The 17,304-nt window shown below is 35.4% G+C and overlaps 1 protein-coding gene across 1 annotated transcript; it reads right to left on the bottom strand.

Moving 5' to 3' along the window:
* LOC140152886 (26S proteasome regulatory subunit 10B) lies at positions 1-13,271 on the bottom strand. The gene is made up of 12 exons (XM_072175414.1): positions 13,145-13,271; positions 7,554-7,633; positions 6,349-6,388; positions 5,629-5,749; positions 4,734-4,848; positions 4,053-4,140; positions 3,562-3,623; positions 3,196-3,381; positions 2,533-2,653; positions 1,966-2,046; positions 712-783; positions 1-180 (listed from the first exon to the last, which is right to left on the bottom strand). Exons 1-12 carry the CDS (start codon positions 13,227-13,229, stop codon positions 62-64), a joined length of 1,170 nt encoding a protein of 389 aa, XP_072031515.1. The 5' UTR covers positions 13,230-13,271; the 3' UTR covers positions 1-61.
* Between the last annotated feature and the right edge of the window lie 4,033 nt (positions 13,272-17,304).

The raw sequence follows: 17,304 nt of genomic DNA, 5'->3' as shown, positions 1-17,304 counted from the left end.
AGCAACATGCCATGGAACACAAACTATCAACAAAAAAGTGTCCTGTTCCAAGATAAATGCTTTATACAGGTTTGTAGTCCAGTTTGGTTTCCAGTTTCTTGCTTTCTGCAACCTTCCTTACTGCCTTCATAAAATCTTCATCGACAACATATTCCCGTTCTGCCCTGATTGCAAACATACCTGTCAGAAAGTAGAATCACAAGAAACTATTAGGACATTGCTTTTATGCGACATTTTGCAAAATACTGACTTTCTAAGTGATAGAATTGTAGTGTAATTTTTTTCAAACACTATTGGAAGTTAAAGGAATATGATTGATCTTGTCAGCAGTTTGAGTTTTCATTTTACATTGATTTTACTTTCTATTAAGTCTTACTGAACTTCTGTCTCTACTTTGTTGTGCATGTAAAATAGCCCAGACCGGACAAGTTACTGTGTTTTACAACTTGCCCACCAAAATTTCAACTAGCCCTGAACGATTTGTGTTGCTTCGTAATCACTTTTATTGCCACACAAATTGTGAAAGGCAAAGTTTTGCTAATATTCCATAAGATTTTGATTGTTTATTCAATCACTGATTTCATGTTACATTTGCTTATCCCGCTCAGTTTACAAATTGGTATCTGGGCAAGTAACAGTTGGTGCGTACATAATTAGCAACTCCTAAAATAGCATCATTTCTGCACGACAAACCCCATGTTGGCCACCTACCTGCTTCTGTGCAGACATTTCTTAAATCAGCCCCATTGAATCCATCTGATAACTTAACTACTGCTTCAAAATCTGATGAAACAAAAATTGATGAAACAATGTTAGTAGGAAAATTGCATTCAACTAGCGAAACATGCCAACAGGAGGGTACTGTTTTTATTTAAGGTAATGTCATACTCCTTAAAGTTCACAGACAGTGGACTGATTTTGACTGAATTTAAAATAAAGTTCATGTTTGATTTGATTTGTTCGGTTTTGACAACCCTGGATAACCCAAGAAAGCCTCTATTGAAGCTTATTTCCATTGGGGTGGTTTAGGAACAGTCAGGGGTTAACACCCTACTCTTTTCAAAACTTGCTGCGAAATACATGTACAGGTATGGCTCTCTGCACACGGGACCGACGGCTTAACGTCCCCTCCGAAGGATCGGAGTACTTTCATGATTCATTTACCCAATTCTAAATGAACCATGGGGAGAGCGGAAGTCTGAATTTAATCTACAGAAGTTGCCAATTAATTTTTTTTCCAAGTCAATATCCCAGCAAATCGCCACAGCCGGGAATTTGAACCCGGGACCTCATGCACTAAAGGCAAGTACCCTAACCATTGCGCCACGCTCTCCCCATGTTTGCAAGAAAAAAAAATCATTTTCTTTTCTCCTAACTTTCAAGCTTTTGGTGATTTTTTTTTGGGTCATTTGGCCTCTTCTAAGAAAAAAATACAAATATGTGTTCATCCATATCAAAAGGATGCACTTGTTGTCAACTACATGTGTTCTCTTTTTACATACTAGTTAAATGAATAAATACCAGACTCATCTCAAGTGGAGGTCATTTTAAATCATCCCCTAATCATATGGTTTAGGAATACAGAACATTCCTACACCATGTGACTTACCTCACTTGAGATGAGCCTGGTATTTATTCATAACTATGTAAAAAGAAACACATGCAGCAGCTGACAAGTGCATTCTTTTGATATGGATGTACACATATAAGAAAAAAATCCTGATCGACCAACCCTACTTGGCAAGTCTGACGCCAGAAGAACATGTTTATTTTTCTTTTCATCGCTTTACTACCTTACCTAGCCATTATCACATAGTGCTTTTAAAGTCTGCCAAAAGTATATACTTTTACACATTATAATAACCTCAAAACACAAATTCCTATCAAACTAAAATTGGAGGCCATGCCACTTTGTGCTAACAAGGTTCTCAAGCTAATCAAAGAGTACACCAGGTTTACACTTACCTATATCGCCATGTTTTGTGATAGGTCCTGCGTGAATCTTGAGAATCTCTAGTCTGGCTTGTTCATTGGGAAGTGGAATTTCTGAAATAATCGCATATAAACAATTAAATGGGGTAACTCTCTATTGCTTAGGATATGGATTGTCTTCAAATTTACATACAATGTCAAATATTGTCACCTTTATGCATCTATCTGAAAACACAAGAACCTTTTCAGTGTAAATGTGATTGATTAGCATCATTAGCAAGCCAATACTTAATTTTGTTAATAATACCTATTCCAAGAGTTAAGTTATTTTGTTGATATAATTTGTTCATTTCAAATTACCATGAAATTTATTTCATAACACCACTGATTTTAAATAATAATCGTTCCGAATGTTTACCATTCAATAGTACAAGTTCTCTGTGTATCATTGCAAAATAGCTCCTTCACCTGTCTTAGGATTATGATGATGGTTAGCTTTAAGGCCACAGGAAATTGTTATGGTTAGGTTCTTGGTGAGGGGCATGGCAAAGGTGAAGGGTTACAAGGATTAAAATCACTCCATACTCCATTTTTGCTTACCAATTTTTCTGTCAAGTCTGCCAGGTCTGAGTAAGGCAGGATCAAGTGTGTCTGGTCTGTTGGTAGCCATGATGATTTTCACTTTACCCAGTGTATCAAAACCATCCATTTGATTCAATAACTGAAAGTTACAAAGAAAATGTGTGTTTACTGTTTAGTACAAGTTATCAGAATATTAGAGAGATTGCGATTTCCAAACATACGTATCAAACTTTCGTGAAATCTATTCAAAACCACTCTCCTGTGACAGGACTTTGAATAGATTCCACATACCTTCGATGCTACTTTTGGAAATCGCAATCTCTCTAATATTATTAGAATTACCCAACTCTGTGCAACTAATAAATATTCCTCAAACTGCACCATTTTAAGCAAAATTTTAAACAAACAAATCAGCTCTATCAAACTAGAAGGTATTGTATTTAAGTGGATCTTCTAAACATTCAGTATCTGAGTGGTATCTTTTGAACTTCCATAATAGAACTGCAAGCCAACAGTACAAGTTGTGCAAGATGCATTAATCTCTTTACACAAAATGTGTGCTTAACTGGGAAGTTCATTCCACTACACGCACACATTAAAGATGGGTTATAAAAATATATTTGTTTAATTCATGATCTGATACTGCTATCTAAAATACAAACTGTCTCAGAAACTACTTACCTCCATAAGAGTTCTCTGGATTTCTCTGTCCGCCGATGTTCCCTCTGAAAATCGCCTCCCTCCAATGGCATCAATTTCATCCATAAAGATCACACAGGGCTCATGGTCTCTGGCATACGCAAACATTTCCCTTATAAGACGAGCACTCTCCCCTATGTACTTATCTACAATGGCACTGGATACAACCTGGATGCAAAAGTGGAATTTAAATTGATGAAATATACTTCTTTTTCAAACAGACAAAATCCTTAAAAGCAATTGCAGATTTTTAATTGCTGTGCAGCTGTTTAATTTCTAGTTTAACATGACAAACTGTAGGTAATGCTGCATATTGCATTTTAAATGTTTCCACCTTTTCAGACCTACCTTTAAGAAATTAGCATCCAGTTGGCTGGCTACAGCACGAGCAAGGAGGGTCTTTCCAGTTCCTGTGAAAATGAATTCAAACAAAAGTCATATGAATGTGTACTGAAGTAGAGTCCCATGATCCCAGCTGGAAAGCTTATAGGCACATTCTGAGATTTTGAGGTTTATATATTTTCATCAAATTTTGTTTCAAGACCGTACATCTATATTTCAAAAGTTTAAGATGGTCAATGACATATAGGTTTTGCATGTCACCTGGATCATATCGCCATTTCCTGTATGAACACTACCTGCTGGGATCAAATATGATGTCTATACACAAACCCTCATAAGGATGTGACAGTGATGACATTACAAAACTTCATACATTGAAATCTAGTAACATTAAAATATGAGGTTAATACAACTCTATCTTCAGTGTCACTATATAGCCCTCTACTGGCACTCTAAATCCTATTCCAAGAAGAGTAAACTTTTGAGATATAAATTACCTGGTGCTCCATAGAGAAGACAGCCCTTTGGAGGTGTGATACCAACTCGTAAAAATATCTCTGGATTTAACAAAGGCAGTTCTATAACCTGTAGTAAAAACAAAATTAAGAGTTATCCTGTAATTGCCCCACCATTGGTAAGCATATATCATGTTCTTTTTCTTGTAGTATGTAGGTTCATCTTTTTTTTTTATACCACCTCAATGTGACCTTGCCTACAGACAATTAACCTTGTCAGTCTCGATATCTTTCCTTGAAAGATCTAGTCTTTTAAGCACAGTTTACAATCTGATCATGGGCCACCATTTGGGTAGGTGGTCAGCAACTGTTTCTTAACTTAGTCCACTAACAAAGTCAGTATATAAATCATGCTTGTTTCTTGTTGTCAATCCTAATATACATCCATTTAAACAATAACAAATAAATTACATAATACACACCAATGTTTCCTCTCTCTATCTCTCTGGAAATTTGGTAGGCCAAATGAACCATTTTCCACCCAATTTTGGCTCAGGAATTCATCAAATTAATTGTAATACAGCATTGCAAATTTGTGTGCACCAAATATAATTTTCACAGAGACAAAATTGTGACATATAACCTCTGAGAAAACACTGATGCACACTTAATAATAAAAGTAATCTGAATTTATGTGATATTTTGGCATCTTTATGCACCTACCTCTCTGAGTTCCCTAATCTGTTCTGACAACCCACCAATGGCCGAGTATGACACATTACCAGGATCCTCATGGGACATGTTATACACAAGTGGATCAACTTCACGGGGTAGATACCTGTAAGCAAAAGAAATAATAGTTGATTTACTAACAGAAATAAATGCTTACCCAACCAATGTGCTACATATAATACTTCCCACATACTGTCGAACTTACAAAACTTAACTTTTGGACTAAAAGAACAGAGGATAGAACTAGTGGTAATAAATTATTCTAGCAGTAGCACACCTGGGCACATTGTCCCCTTTGCACAAAATTTCATGTGCATGCATACTAGCATCTACCTTGTTGAAGTGAAAGCACAGCATGATTGAACATGTTTGTGTACATTGATTTCCAGGTATTTTCCTTTTTGTGTGCCATCAGCACAATCAAGGAAATGATGGGAGAGATTTTTTGCTTTTACTCTATGGGTGGCAAGTAGCATTCCTCCTAATTGTTTTGCCATACATTGTAAACTTGACATGTTTGACTGCTCCAACTTTGCCTGAAGTTTTAGTTCCCATGCAAGATACTTCTGTTATAAATGAAGCATTTCCCAAAAAGGTAAATTGCTAAGCAGCAAAAGTCAACTGGTACTACGCATGCATAAACGGGATCAAGCATTGACTAATAAATAAATAGACTAGACAGTGCATCCTCAGGGTTGATCTGTTACTTTATAAGTCAATGCTTGCTCCCCTTTGTATCCCAGCACTGTATCCCAGTACTGTATACTTTATTAAATTTCTTCATGCAATGAATTTTTTCTCCGTTACAAAATTGTGAAATTGGGACACAGCCTACTTTATGCATTTATAGCCATACACTCCATGATACAAACACATAAAACCTTACCTCATTATTGTGAGTGTGGTCATATCTAATGCTACTCTGGTGCCTGGTTTCAGCTTCACTTTGTCGATCCCCCTTCTGCATCCTACCACATAGCGAGGTCCATTGGTAGCTTTCACAATAACTGTACAACAGAATCAATAACTTTTATCTTAAGGGCATTTATATATAATGTAGTCCAACCACCCTTATCCGGACCTCTTTTATACAAATCTGTTATCCGGTTGTGTGATCTTCAAAGGAAAACATGTTTTTAATGAACAGGAATCTTGTATGCTACAAAATATATATATGTTTCTAATGCTTTGACACCTTAATTTCATGCTCTGAAGAACGACATCTCGATGTTGCATAGGACACATATATACTAGTGTTATAACCCCATTAGTAATTGTCTCTTTTGTTGTCCCAATTTTAGCATGTCAGATATTCAAGAATACATAATTCATGAAATACAGATTTTTTACTTATCACGGCTTATGCTTGGTCTCATCGTGGCCAGATAAAAACAGGTTGGGAGTATTTATGTTTATGGTAAATTACAATTGATCATTATCAGCCTTTATTGCCTGAACAAATGTAGCACTAAACATGATTTTATTTCAACTACATTGTGTAATCCTGTGACATGCATCATAAAATGTGGAATTCTGATGATAAAATATCCTGACAAACAAAATTTGATACTGTTAAACTTAAAACAAAGCATGTAAAATTACTTACACTTTTCTTCTGTCAATTGTTTCAAAACTTCACCCACGATCTGAAAAAAAATCACAGATGATATTTGAATTCATAATACACTGAATCATTTCAGAGCTCAGTAAATTGTTGATTGGCCTGAAACTCTACAGGCCTCGACTCTGATATCATTTTTTACAAGCATGAAACCCAATTGTCAAATTACATACAAATACATGTTTAACAGTGTGAATACTTTTTTTTATGTTACACTGGTCCACCTTTTGTGACATTTCTAAGATTTCAGACTCGCAAACAGGGCAATACCAAATAGTAGGGAGGGATTGATGTTGAAATCAGCATGAGTCTGTCTTAATGACATTTGAAACAACATTTTCAAGGCATCGCTGTGATTTTTTCCATGGGCTTAAGGGTACTACACCCTGGCCAATTTTGTGCCTATTTTTGCATTTTTCTCAAAAATTATAGCGCATTGGTGACAAGTAAGATATGTATTATAGGGGCAAGGTCTACAACTACTGCACTGAAAATTCAGCAACTAAAGGCAAGTAGTTATTGATTTATTGATCAAATATTGGTTTTCCCTCATTTTTGACTGTAACTCCTTACATATCTTACTTGTCACCAATGTGCTATAATTTTGGAGAAAAATGCAAAAATAGGCACAAAATTGGGCAGGGGTGTAGTACCCCCTTACAAATGGCTGAACCGATAATCGAAAATATATATTGGATCAGCCTGATATATGAGTCATCGACCAAATATCGGATTAGCAATAAACAACATCTGGAAAAAAATGATAAAGCAAACAAAATTGAGGTTTGTAATGCCAAAATTGGTCCTTGTACGTGTGAATCTACTCTATCCGTTCCTCACACAAAGATGCCACTCAGTTTCACTCAAAAAAACATGGAAGTGGTGAGAAAAACCTGAAAAAGCATGTGAATGCAGGTAAAAAAAACACAAAACAGGCTAAAAATAAATAAAAACATGGGAATTTGGACTCAAGATAATTCAAACTTTCTGTGATTTTTTTTATTTATGTCATTTTCATGACTGAATAATACATCAGATCAGAACAAACACCGGTTGATAATGTAAAATCAATATTAGAATGGTGAGCAAAAGTTACTTCAATTCAGCCTTAAAACAAAACAAAAAGCAGCAGAAAAACATAAGTTTTTCCTTTAGTCTTGACAAAGAACTTAAAATAGTTATGTACTCACTTGTCCAACACTTTGCAGAGCTTTCAAGTCATTTTCTGATTTGTCATAACCCTTAGTCAGATCTTTGAGCTGCTCTCGCACTGAAAAAAATGAAAAAAAAAATACAAGTTTCTACATTAAATTAATTATCAAGCTAAGAATAATAATAGTTTCAACATGGCTTCGTTAAATGTTTACATTCAAAACAGGAGCAAGTGTGCCAAGCTACATATATGAAAATAAGCGTGCTCCGCAGCCTCCGCTGATGTCCAAAACCTGGAAACATGACATGATTGACATCCAGTCAGAAATATTGTATTTTAAGGTGACCCTAACCCATAGATTTTGTATAAAATTGTTTACTTGCTCAGTTCATTGTGTTTAGACGCATACAAATATTACTCACGCTTGCCTTTAAAAGCACATTTGTGCGTACATGTAGGCCTACCGTATTTCCTCAAATAAACGCTCCCGGGGGTGTTGCAAGGAGACATCCTTTAATGCTTTCTATTGATTTTGAAGGCATTAAATACAAAAGAAAGGGGTTTAAAAATTTTGCAGAACAAATTTTATTTCTGGTTTAGTATAGTTTATTAATTTGCACAACATGTAGCAATTTTGCAAAAATATCATGGTACAATGTATCATTAACAAAATTATCCATATCTTGAAAAGTAGCCTATTGATGCTATGTATATAATTTTGGTATCATTTTGAAGCTTATTATCCCATGCTTGCATTTTTATTCAAATCATGAAATGTCAATAAATGCGACTTGTTCCTGGTTTTGTCGGAACTGGTCACATATTTGGGTTAAGTGAAGTATAGACAACATATTGGAACAAATAATGCATTAATATGAACTTGAAAATCTGTTCTTTAATTTTCTATGAAAATATGTATTGTGTTTGGGACCCGGTTTGGCTGACTAGCAAATGACCCAGTTCCAATAATTGAAACTCCTGGCTCCGACCGGGAGTTCCAACAGGTACTGTGTACACATGGTGTATGTGTTTGTATGTGTTTAATGTTCATTCACATCACATACACACAAGCTGTCGGTACGAAGAAATCGTTGCTCCAAAAACGATTGCAAATTACACATTTGTAATCATCATTTCACCACAAAATATGATATGATAACCCAGATATGAAAACACAGGTGAGCAATATGAAGAGGTGAAACAGGTTGTTAATTATTCGCTATCGTAGTCCTATCGGTGACCTCGGAGCGTTACCATAGCGACTGGATCTCGCTTTCATACACAGCCAAATTGCTGTATCGATGTATGGAATCATGAAGCATTTACCGAAAACAACACAAAAACTGTTCGACGAGGGGAAATTGACGTGATTTCTATCATGTGTTTTTTTTCCTACATTGATCCTGAATGTGGCAAAATAATAAGCAAAGTAAAAAACAAGCCAAAAGAACGATAAGATGAGTTTTGCCGTGTTCATCAACTCGGCAAGTAGTCGATTCGCATGATGTCTGTAGTGTTACTTGGCAGCATGCAGTATGGGATTTATGATCAAGCAAATGCCTTTGCTCACAAAAATAATAAACATTAATGTAAACAAGTACCGTACCTACATAGAAATGGGACATCATCTTTTGAAATTCAGTTTTGAAGTAGATCCAGAGGTGTAATTTTGTGTTGTTTACTATCACCGATCCACAGCATTTTTTTGCTTGCATTCACAAGCCACACATTCCAAGCGGGGAGTACCACGTTTTAATTGCAGAGCTGATTCATCGGCATGTGATTGGCCACAATCGCTACTCATTGCTAACGGGCCAGCCATACGCATGGTTACACAAGCCAGTCGGTATACGTCATTGGGGAATTCCCCGTCTTGCCTCTCACTGCGGTGGGCGATATGGCGTCTTCGACCATATTTTTTACTCATCAAAAGATCAAAATTACACTGCAAGATTCTCATCTGTGTGACGCCGACGTCACATCAATGTCACTCCATCGGAAACTACACCTCGGTTTTCCATATCGCCGGTCCGAAATAGCCGGGTAGCCAGCCTCCTAGGTTTCTACAGAGTGACTTGTAGCGCGGTGACTTCGCAGGGAGAGTCACACCGGTGTGACTACTGCGACTGAGCCTGGGTGCCGTCACGGCGTTTTGGGTTGCCGGTTTTGCTTTTATTGCCATATTTTTTATATTCTCTTGATTTATTCAAATAATATTCTTTATTTCTTGTTTTTTTTAAGGGATTAGGGAGGGGGAAATTGCAAACTGGACTTTAAAAATAAGGGAAATATTAGATGAATAAAATAAATTTGTTAGTAAAAGAAATGAACATGATCAGTAAACAAAGTATAATTCAATAAACTAATATGATGAATAAAATACATTGTTAATTGGTGGTTATTTGAATAATTAAAAAATTAAAAACCAATAAACAAAGAATGGAAGAAACAAAGAAACACTTCGAAATAAAACAACTTGACAAAAATTAAGTTAAAAGTAGGAATATTATAAGAAGCATGTAGGCCTATTGATGAATTAAAATATTAAATGTGAAAAATAAATAAATAATTAGGCCTATAACAATAATAATTCATTACAAGCATTAATATTTGCGTGATAAAAAATAAGACACAATTTCAAACAAACACTGCAATATGCCTATATTGATGTGACACCGATTTATAGGCATAATTTGATAACGTAAAAAAAATCAACATGAAAAACAAATCAAACTAATAGGCCTAAAAAAACACCATTTTGAAAAACGGAAAAAGAAAATAGCACAAGCCAAAGTTTTACATAAACTTATGGCAGTAAAAGTATAAATTTGCAGTAGACCTTTCAAGAAAGTGACAAGAAGTAAAACAAAATGCATGCTAGGCCTATAAATCAATTTTAAATATAACAGAAAAATTCTTGCTTCAAAATAAGTAAAGTATTGGCAAATCAAAATGTATAAATTGAAAATGCTAGGCCTTTTTAAAAACACAATTCGTTTTAAATAAAAAAGGTTTCAATAGGCCTATACGTTATCATGCAAAATATGAAAAAATAGGCCTAATTTGATAGCAAAACATGTCATCTAACCACTGAAGTAAACAAAGCAATGATAAGCATATAGGCCCAAGTTTTGTGGGAAAACAAGCAAACAAATAAACAAAATAAAAACATCTGAAATGAAACAAACAAATAAACCAAGAACAGGAACTGCAAATAAAACACACACAGTTGATGAGATTATTAAACAGGCAGCACGAAAAGAATTAAAATATTATAAAAGAGAACAATAAATAAATGCAAAAGCACGATAAAAAAACAAAGACGGCAGTAGAACCATAGACCCACTGCACTGTACAGCATGCATCAATCAATTAATTATAAAACCAACTCATTCCATTCATGAGCGTACATACAAGCAGTAAACAAGCATGATCGGCGTGTTTGTCATCATCAGCGGCGTATTTGGTAGATATCTGCTGGCGTCCCCAGAGTGTTCGAACTCATAACAGGGTTCGGTCAACGACCTTTCGGCAGCGTAGTCACCTTGAAGTTCGCCGACTGGGCACCGAGCAGGCGACGCATGGGGCACTGGATACGGAAGTCACTTTGATGTGACTACAAGATGTGGACCACTGTCGAATCTAGTCGGTGGTGTACATCATGAGTCGCCGATCGCGACATCGAGCAGGTAACACATCGGAGGCTAGCAGTTGTAGTCACTACGTGATGACACTGCTGCATAGCACCCTACTGCCTTGTTTCCGACGTAGTCACTCTCCTGTAGTGACTCTGTCGGCCACCATAGGGTAGGTTATTCTGGAGTGACGGCGGTAGTGACTTTAGAGTTCCAGTGCGATGTAGTCACTCTGCCGCCAGGAATTTTGCAGTGTATTAATTACCAGTCATATTTAAGACCTGTAACCTCATGATTTCAAAGGAAAAACATCTTGCAAAAGCTGGCAAGGCAGTGAAACCCATAAGAAATTGCTAAAACTTAAAGACTTTCAAGCAGATGAACATCAACGATGTTTTGGTGAGCCGATATTACGAATTCTACACACAAACCAATGGCGATTCTCTGATCGAGTCTTCAAAACCCACGTTTATATACTCTGGTTTACCGTGACTTGGGAAACGGAAGAAGTTTTAATCACAGCGTTTACTAGTGTTTGAACATTCTATGGATAACATCAGCCCAAGTTGGGCTTTCAATCGGGATTCTAAAATGTTGAATTCAGGGGCGATATATTGACCGTCTCGTTTCGTTTTGTTCAGTACAGCGTGTATAGTGAACATTGCTATGCAAACGGCGTGATCCATCACCAAGGAAATAGCTGTGACCTCGGCAGGAAGTGACGTCGGACTAGTCCGAATAATCAGACCCAGAACAAAATAATAATTTCTGACATGATCATGTTCTGGGTCTGAACTGTTTCCATTCGAAATCTTGATGGCATTTTGGACAAAAGAAGCACATGGTCCTACTTCACAGGTTTTTAATCCCCTATTCATGTTGCGTGAATCACTCTATTGTGGACCATCCTTTTGATACTTGAGTATTTGGACAAGCGGAACAGTTTTGACAGGCCTTTTGTCTACCTCTCTGTTTGTAAACAAACGAGGTCGAAATTGTCCTCCTCGGCGAATACGAAAGTCAGCGTAATAGTATGGCACTAACGTTGGACTACGATAGCGAATTGTCAATAATAATATTATTAATATTTTGCGACATTTATAATGAAAATAATTAACACTGAAGACACCCTATTGGCACCTTCTGCAACTTGAGAACAAGTCCTCAAACGTTCGAAATTTGTTGTTACTACACCTGGTAGCAAGTCCATGCATAGTTAGAAAGGGTGGGTTTCGGAGTTTTGGTATTCTGTCGGTCCGTGTCACGTCACTTCCGGTTGATGATGTTCGAGTGAAAACAAGTTCCTGATTCGATTTTTGTTGATGATTTCTGACATGGTGTTATGTAAATTTCGATCGCAAATAGTCAGTGGAATCAAACAACCGTTTCTAAGACTAGTCTTCAGAGTGGAAGAAACTTACTTGATTTACCGTTTATTTACTGACAAACTTAAAATTAACTTCCATGGTCGAGTGTCGTTTTTTCCGAAATTGAAGGTCACTCCAGCAACATCGCTATGTAGCCTCCTTCACAGTCGGTTTCTGTTGTTCATAACAAATCGTGAGCCACATGCAGATTGGGCCCGAGACTACAGATAGCCCGGATGTCCGACCGACAGAATAAAAGGGTATATATAAAATAAAAAGGGTGGGTTTGAAATTGTCAAAAGACAAGGCCTGGGCTGGCGCGGTAATTTTATATAGTGCATGAGTAAATCAGCCATCGGCAAAGAAGTACAAAATAATTATAAAATTTGATCAATTTCAATTTTCATTTCATCCAGAAAAGAGTAACAAATCCAGATCCAGAAAAGAGTAACAAAAATATGATGTAGTCGTCAAATTCGGAAGACAATCACAACAAACTCATGAACTGACTCAGCAAAGTTGAGATTTTGAATGACCTTTATTGTCTCCAATAAGTTATGAAATACAGTTGTTAAATGTTCAAATTATTCAATATAATCTTTACTATCATCTGATTACAAACTTACTCTCTTTGAGACGCGCATCTAGTTCTTTGTGTTCAAGTAATTTCTTTCGGTAATCCTGAATCGCTCTTTCTCTGGCGTCCGCCATGATGACAAAATTATATAGTCGTGGGCGTCAAAAATCATCCCGTTAACGCATCGCCTATCGCATTTCGATAAGTTAGTGCTGGGCGGGCAATTTGTTTTGTTGTTTCCACTCAAATAGTTTTTTGTTTGTTTTGTTTCTTATTTATTTTCCTTCGTGTTCCTGATAATCTATACAGTATATAAATTTTGACTTTGGTCAGCTTCTAATCTTGTAACATTTCTTTATAACTTTGCATTCCTATAGGAATATTGGCTATTTTTTGTGTGGCTAAAATAGAAGATGCACACTTCACAGGGCAATTTTGGGGGCCCAAAATTTTGGGGCCCTGGGCCCATCTGGCCCTATGGTAAATCCGGCCCTGTTAACACCCCTCTCCCACCTGAGAATTCGGAAACAGTGGAAACTTATATTATTAATAAACTAAATAAAAAACAAAAAAAACAAAAAACAATGATGATTCAGTAAAAAAGAAATTACCTTTTATCTTAGGCCTCTATAAACCCGCCGTCATTGCTAACTTCAGTAGATAGTCAAAATAATAATCATTAAAAAATCATTAACATAAATATAAAAAATAGAGGTATTAACTATTTTCTTTGTAGGCCCTAAATGCTATCTACGGAAGATAGCAAGCAAAGCAAAAAAACATGCAAAATAATAATGTTCCAAAAACATTGCCTTCACGCGTTCTATGATGATGATTCAGTTACGGCAAATAAATCTGAGGCTATAATTGACTGCTCGCTCAGAAAAAATAGCCAATAGGCCGAATGCAAAACTATAAAAAAATGTTCATATGAAGAAGCTGACCAAAATCATAATTTAAAACGGCACTTATATAGTATAGATTATCAGGAACATGAAGGAAAATAAATAAGAAACAAATCAAACAAACAAAAAACTAAATAAAAACAAAACAAAACAAAAAACAATGATGATTCAGTAAAAAATAAATTACCTTTTATCTTGCCCTATATAAACCCGCCGTCATTACTAACTTCAGTAGATACCGGTAGTCAAAATAATAATCATTAAAAATTCATTAAACATAAAGAAAAAAATAGAGGTATTGATTATTTTATTTGTAGGCCCCTAAATGCTATCTACAGAAGATAGCAAGCAAAGCAAAAAACATTGCCCAACATACACGCGTTCCAGATGATGATTCAGTACTATACGGCGATCTGAGGATTCAGTGCGAAAAATCCCGGGGCAAAACGGCTATAATTGACTGCGCGCTCAGAAAAAAATAGCCAATAGGCCGAATGCAAAGCTATCAAGAAATGTTAAAATGAAGAAGCTCACCAAAATCAAAATTTAAAACGGCACTTATATAGTATAGATTATCAGGAACATGAAGGAAAATAAATAAGAAACAAAACAAAAAGAAAACTAAATAAAAACAAAACAAAACAATACAAAAAACAATGATTCAGTAAAAAAAGAAATTACCTTTTATCTTTTAGGCCTATATAAACCCGCCGTCATTGCTAACTTCAGTAGATAGTCAAAATATTAATCATTAAAAAATCATTAAACATAAAGAAAAAAATAGAGGTATTGATTATTTTCTTTGTAGGCCCTAAATGCTATCTACAGAAGATAGCAAGCAAAGCAAAAAACATTGCCCAACATACACGCGTTCCATGATTCAGTACGGCGATCTGAGGATTCAGTGCGCAAAATCCCGGAGCAAAACGGCTATAATAATTGGCTGCACGCAATAAAAAAAAAATAGCCAATAGGCCGAATGCAAAGCTATAAAGAAATGTTAAAATGAAGAAGCTGACCAAAATCAAAATTTAAAACGGCACTTATATAGGGCCTACTATAGATTATCAGGAACATGAAGGACAATAAATAAGAAACAAAACAAACAAAAAAAACCAACAATGATGATTCAGTAAAAAAGAAATTACCTTTTATCTTAGGCCTATATATATATACCCGCCGTCACTGCTAACTTCAGTAGATAGTCAAAATAATAATCATTAAAAAATCATTAAAAAAAAAAAAAAAATAGAGGTATTAATTATTTTCTTTGTAAGCCCTAAATGCTATCTACAGCAGATAGCCAGCAAAGCAAAAAACATGCAAAATAATAATGTTCAAAAAAACATTGCCCAACACGCGTTCCAGATGATGATTCAGTACGGCAAATCTGAGGATTCAGTACGCAAAATCCCGGGGCAAAACGGCTATAATTGACTGCGCGCTCAGAAAAAAATAGCCAATAGGCCGAATGCAAAGCTATCAAGAAATGTTTAAATGAAGAAGCTCACCAAAATCAAAATTTAAAACAGCACTCATATAGTATTATCGATTATCAGGAACATGAAGGAAAAGAAATAAGAAACAAAACAAAAAGAAAACTAAATAAAAACAAAACAAAACAAAACAAAAAACAATGATGATTCAGTTCGCAAGAAAATATATTATCTCAGGTTTTAAAACCCGCCGTCATTGCTAACTTCAGTAGATAGTCAAAATAATAATCATTAAAAACCATTAAACATAAAGAAAAAATAGAGGTATTGATTATCTTATTTGTAGGCCCTAAATGCTATCTACAGAAGATAGCAAGCAAAGCAAAAAACATTGCCAAACATACACGCGTTCCAGATGATGATTCAGTACGGCGATCTGAGGATTCAGTGTGAAAAATCCCGGGGCAAAACGGATATAATTGACTGCGCGCTCAGAAAAAAATAGCCAATAGGCCGAATGCAAAGCTATCAAGAAATGTTAAAATGAAGAAGCTCACCAAAATCAAAATTTAAAACGGCACTTATATAGTATAGATTATCAGGAACATGAAGGAAAAGAAATAAGAAACAAAACAAAAGAAAACTAAATAAAAACAAAACAAAACAAAACAAAAAACAATGATGATTCAGTTCGCAAGAAAATACCTTTTATCTCAGGTCTAGGCCTATATAAACCTTCCGTCATTGCTAACTTCAGTAGACAGTCAAAATAATAATCATTAAAAAATCATTAAATATAAAGAAAAAAATAGAGGTATTGATTATTTTATTTGTAGGCCCTAAATGCTATCTACAGAAGATAGCAAGCAAAGCAAAAAACATTGCCCAACATACACGCGTTCCAGATGATGATTCAGTACGGCGATCTGAGGATTCAGTGCGAAAAATCCCGGGGCAAAACGGCTATAATTGACTGCGCGCTCAGAAAAAAAATAGCCAATAGGCCGAATGCAAAGCTATCAAGAAATGTTAAAATGAAGAAGCTGACCAAAATCAAAATTTAAAACAGCACTCATATAGTATTATCGATTATCAGGAACATGAAGGAAAAGAAATAAGAAACAAAACAAAAAGAAAACTAAATAAAAACAAAACAAAACAAAACAAAAAACAATGATGATTCAGTTCGCAAGAAAATATATATTATCTCAGGTTTTAAAACCCGCCGTCATTGCTAACTTCAGTAGATAGTCAAAATAATAATCATTAAAAAACCATTAAACATAAAGAAAAAAATAGAGGTATTGATTATTTTATTTGTAGGCCCTAACTGCTATCTACAGAAGATAGCAATCAAAGCAAAAAACATTGCCCAACATACACGCGTTCCAGATGATGATTCAGTACGGCGATCTGAGGATTCAGTGCGAAAAATCCCGGGGCAAAACGGATATAATTGACTGCGCGCTCAGAAAAAAATAGCCAATAGGCCGAATGCAAAGCTATCAAGAAATGTTAAAATGAAGAAGCTCACCAAAATCAAAATTTAAAACGGCACTTATATAGTATAGATTATCAGGAACATGAAGGAAAAGAAATAAGAAACAAAACAAAAAGAAAACTAAATAAAAACAAAACAAACCAAAACAAAAAACAATGATGATTCAGTTCGCAAGAAAATACCTTTTATCTCAGGTCTAGAGCCTATATAAACCTTCCGTCATTGCTAACTTCAGTAGACAGTCAAAATAATAATCATTAAAAATCATTAAATATAAAGAAAAAAATAGAGGTATTGATTATTTTATTTGTAGGCCCTAAATGCTATCTACAGAAGATAGCAAGCAAAGCAAAAAACATTGCCCAAC

Source organism: Amphiura filiformis, chromosome 5, assembly GCF_039555335.1.
Source record: "Amphiura filiformis chromosome 5, Afil_fr2py, whole genome shotgun sequence".
Classification (NCBI taxonomy): domain Eukaryota; kingdom Metazoa; phylum Echinodermata; class Ophiuroidea; order Amphilepidida; family Amphiuridae; genus Amphiura; species Amphiura filiformis.
The sequence above is the reverse complement of the archived record's forward strand: the minus strand, read 5'-3'. Positions and strand labels throughout refer to the sequence as shown.

Bases quoted from the DNA above. Each gene is read 5' to 3' on its own strand.
- LOC140152886 (XM_072175414.1), bottom strand. From the start codon at position 13,229: ATGGCGGACGCCAGAGAAAGAGCGATTCAGGATTACCGAAAGAAATTA. The intron at 7,634-13,144 runs GTAAGTTTGTAA...CATTTTTTTCAG, and splicing joins AGATGCGCGTCTCAAAGAGA to TGCGAGAGCAGCTCAAAGAT. The intron at 2,654-3,195 runs GTAAGTAGTTTC...TGTAACTTTCAG, and splicing joins TCCAGAGAACTCTTATGGAG to TTATTGAATCAAATGGATGG.